Source organism: Grammomys surdaster, unplaced genomic scaffold (assembly GCF_004785775.1).
Source record: "Grammomys surdaster isolate TR1022 unplaced genomic scaffold, NIH_TR_1.0 125919, whole genome shotgun sequence".
NCBI classification, from domain to species: domain Eukaryota; kingdom Metazoa; phylum Chordata; class Mammalia; order Rodentia; family Muridae; genus Grammomys; species Grammomys surdaster.
In genome coordinates this window covers 625,716-630,333 of record NW_021620743.1, presented here as the reverse complement: position 1 = coordinate 630,333, position 4,618 = coordinate 625,716, and the positions used below count along the sequence as shown (strand labels likewise).

General features: G+C 39.4%; 1 protein-coding gene across 1 annotated transcript; it reads left to right on the top strand.

Annotated features, from left to right (window-relative positions):
• The first annotated feature begins 2,294 nt into the window (after nucleotides 1–2,294).
• On the top strand, nucleotides 2,295–3,203 carry LOC114608493 (olfactory receptor 140). The gene has a single exon (XM_028752455.1). The coding sequence runs from the start codon at nucleotides 2,295–2,297 to the stop codon at nucleotides 3,201–3,203; it is 909 nt and encodes a 302-aa protein (XP_028608288.1).
• The last annotated feature ends 1,415 nt before the right edge of the window (nucleotides 3,204–4,618 follow it).

The window sequence follows — 4,618 nt, the reverse complement described above, 5'->3', positions numbered from 1 at the left end:
AGCTTAAAGTTCACATTTAATATAATGTACTCATACTTAGCATGTTCTGTAGAATGTAATAATTCAACTTTGTAATAGAAATATTTTCCTTTCACGAACATATCATTTGTCACTTGTTGTTCCTTACCAGAAGTTTAAAAAACAAAACCAGAAACACCACAAAGTGTTTTCTAAAAAAATTTCTGAGTGCATGATTGTCATGTAAGGGACTTCTACTCATTCTCAACAATGTCATTAAAATTTCTCATTTTTCAGGTCTCCCTTTTCTCAGGAGAAGGGGAGGAAGAGTAGATGGAGAGAGAGCCAGAGAGGGAGGGATGGGAGGAAAGATGGGAGGAGAAGCTGTGATCCAGATGTAAAGTAAATAAATAACTTAATAAGAATAAAAATAAATATTAACAAAAAGGAAAATTAACATTTTTCTTAGAATCAAGACTATAAAACTTTTATAGTGATACTGCCACTGTAAGTGAAACTTCAAGAACTTGATTTTGGTCTAACTGCATTAAGTATCTTCCCTGATGAAAATAATGGAAGATGAGAGTTAAATTATATGTATGGAAAACTGAATGTTGATACAACTCTATATTAGATTTAGAAAACTGGAAATGTGGTATCTTGTTAATTTTGTTCAAGACTTGAATATAAAGGAAGATTGCTTAAGGCAGTTGGTGAAATTGATATATTGGTGCTCTGATATGCCCTTAGGTAGCATGCAACTTGCTTCTTAATTTTTCATGAAGTAGGTGGTTTTGACTCATCTTTGAGTCTCTCTGCACTGTCTTGAAGGCAAGTTTTCATTTTCCTTCTTAAGCTTTCTATTTCTTTTTCCAGTTTAATAATTCCTTCTACCTGTTCCCATAGGGCTCCTAAAGGCATGACTATATTTGACTTTAAGTTACATGGTCTAGTTTAGTTTCCTCAAAAGATTCTTTGACTTGAATTTCATAGACTTTGTACAGACATCAAGAATGGCTAGAACAGCATCCATTTTAAGTCATTGTGCTTGTACTCATCCAAACAGGAGGCTTCAAAGAGCTTTTAAGAAGGAAAAGGTTCTCCTTCCTTCCTTCCTTCCTTCCTTTCTTCCTTCCTTCCTTCCTTCCTTCCTTCCTTCCTTCCTTCCTTCCTTCCTCCCTCCCTCCCTCCCTTTCTTCCTTCCTTCCTTCTTTCCTTCCTTCCTTCTCTAACCAAGGCAAAGCTCTTCTTTCAGGAATGATAAGGGAACTGTGGAAGCTGTTATTAAGGCCCTTGATGTAGGTGGCATCAATTTGTAGGCATTCCTCTGGCCTAGCATTTGGTGCCAACTCCTGCCAGCTCTGAGGCAGGCTGTGTAGCAGGCAGGGCCAGTGGAAAGAAGGGCATGTGCCACACAGGGCAGGCAGGAGAACCCACCTTCCCTTTTTCAATATTAAAAGAACATGTTTACTGGCCCAGGAGCTCCAGGTGCTGATGTCCACCTTCACTTTCACTTCCAACTTAAAGGATCTGATGTATGTCTGGTAGTTGCCCTGAATGAAAAGATTGGCGGTGTTTTCCCCATTGATTAATTACTCTGAAACTCAGTTCAGCAGGGGTAGGCCTGCTACTGGTAGGGGTGTGGATGAAGAGAACTGTTGAAGATATTCTTAATCTGAGAAAAAGAATCTATTATTATTGTCTTCAAAAATAAAAATAAAAAAGACATTGAGAACTGGAGTGATGACCAAGCAGAAAAAGAGCTTCCTGTATGAGTGAAGACCAGAATCCAGACTCCCAGTACCCCAGTAAAAGATGTTGCAGACCAGATGTAATCTCAGCATGTAGGAGGCAGAGACTCCAGTATATCTGGGGCAATTTGTCTAACCAGATAGCTATATCTGTAAACTTTCAGTGAGAGAGATTCTGACTCAATGTATAAGACAAAGAGTAGCTGAGGAAGACACCTGATGTCAACCTCTGGCTTCTGCACACACATGCATGTACAACTGCACACACATATGAAATGTAGATATGCACGCATAGTGCACCAACCCACATACACAGACAAAGACATGCATGATAAAAATGTACTCCTTCTTATATGCCCCAAAGTAAAACATACAATAGCTTGAGAGGTATTTATTTTGTCTATTCCCTTACACTTCCCTGAAATAACATGATTTATATTGCAAATGCATCTTTATTTAGGGATTCAGAATTTAGAATAATTATACTATATGAAAACTGTTTTCCTCCAGCCTCCAGTTACTTGAAATGTTTCAGAGTCAGTAACTGAACTTCCTTGGTAAGTCTCTGGATGCAGCTGAGAGTTCATGGATAGTCCACGCAATGTCACAGAATTTTTCATGCTGGGACTCTCCCAGAACCCCCAGGTGCAGAGGATGTTGTTTGTGCTTTTCCTGTTGGTCTTCCTGGTCTCTGTTGGGGGCAACTTGCTCATCATCATCACTATCACCTTCAGCCCCACCCTCGGCTCCCCTATGTACTTTTTCCTCTCATATTTGTCCTTTATTGATACTTGTTATTCCTCTTGTATGACACCCAAACTCATTGCTGACTCCCTGCATGAGGGAAGAGCCATCTCTTTTGAGGGCTGTTTGGCCCAGTTCTTTGTGGCTCATTTATTGGGAGGAACTGAGATCATTCTGCTCACAGTGATGGCTTATGACCGCTATGTAGCTATCTGCAAGCCCCTACACTATACTACCATCATGACCAGGCACATCTGTGTTGTGCTGGTGGGAGTGGCTTGGCTGGGTGGCTTCCTGCATTCATCAACTCAGCTCTTTCTGGTCCTTCAGTTGCCCTTCTGTGGTCCCAATGTGATAAACCACTTTGTGTGTGACTTGTATCCTTTACTGGAGCTGGCCTGCACTGACACATATGTCATTGGCCTGCTAGTGGTAGCCAACAGTGGTGTGATTTGCCTGTTGAACTTCCTCATGCTGGCTGCCTCATACATTGTCATCCTGCGCACTTTGAGGTCTCACAGTGCCGAGGGAAGACGGAAAGCTCTGTCTACCTGTGGGGCCCACTTCACTGTTGTTGCTTTGTTCTTTGTTCCCTGTATATTTATTTACATGAGGCCATCATCTACTCTGTCCATAGACAAAATAGTCGCTGTGTTTTATTGTATTTTGACACCCATGTTCAACCCCCTGATTTATACTTTAAGAAATGCAGAGGTGAAAAATGCCATGAAGAGTCTCTGGAGAAAATGAAGAATTATGAATGGAAGATACAAATTCCAGTTTGGGAAAATAAATTATAGCTGTAAAAATTCACATTTTGTATGGGACCTGAGTGATTGTCAAAAATTTCAGGATAAAACTGCATGAATATTTGAAGATATGTGTAAATCCACACTTAGAGTTTCTTCATAACAGTCTTGCCCAAACTCAAGTGTACCAAAGAGCAACCTTTATCTTCCTCACTTATGTTTAAGTGGAAATCTCTCCCAACCTGGGATACTAAGCATCTATGAAGAGCAGAGTGGCTTTGTTGATGACTAGTAACCCGATGCTCCACCTTGGATGCTGCACTGTGCATCACTTTAGTCACTGATGGTTCATTCTGCATCTGTATTCTATCTACAGTAATAACAGAAGAAGCTATAGCTTGGATATTGACACTACAGCAAGTGAGCTTAGCATTGACAGCTCAAATTATGAAAGTATACAAGCTTGTTTATACCCAAATCAACATGGACATGATTACATGTTATAAGTGATATATGAAATAGTGAAGTACATTTCTACATAGTATATATAGCTGAGTCCTCATCACATACAAATGATGAATGTTAATTAAGTGTATGGTATGCTCCTTAAAAAAGCAACTTATTTATTTAATTTTATTTACATTCTATTCATTGTCCCTTCCTGGTCCCCCCTCACAGAGTCCCTCCTTCTATGATCGTCACCTTTTCCTCTGAGATTGTTCCTCACTTTGGTGCATCAAGTCTTTGTAGGATTAGATGCGTCTCTCTCACTAAGGCCAGATTAAACAGCCTAAGTGGGAAATAGATTCCATAGACAGGCAACAGCTTTAGAGAAAACCCCTGTTCCAGTTGTTGGGGGACCAAAATTTAAACAAAATAAATAATATTTATAGACAGATAGCACTTACCAAAGTTAAATCAAGATTGAGTAAATTATCTAAACAGTTTTATAATCCTTAAGAAAATAGAAGTCATTAAAAATGGTTCAACAACAACAACAACAACAACAACAACAAAATACCCAGGTCCTGATGATTTTAACAGAGAATTCTACCAGATTTTCAAAGGGCTAATACCAACAGTCCTCAAACAATTCTACAAAATAGACACAGAAAGAACACTGCCAAATTCATTCTATGAGTCCACAGCCATATACCTGATACCTAAACAGCACAAAGACTCAACAAAGAGAATTTCAGATCAATTTTGCTTTTGAATATCAATGTAAAAATTCTCAATAAAATTCTCACAAACTGAATCTAAGAACACATCAAAAACTTCATTTGATCATCCCAGCTTGTTGAGTGCTCAGGCCAAGCTGACCTGAGCAGCCAGTGGAACCTCCATTCTTCCCCTTCTTCTCTACCCACCCTCATCAGACCTGCTGTTCCTTAATCATACAGGTAAGCTTCCCTT

Coding starts and splice junctions, on each gene's coding strand:
- LOC114608493 (XM_028752455.1), top strand. CDS start 2,295: ATGGATAGTCCACGCAATGTCACAGAATTTTTCATGCTGGGACTCTCC.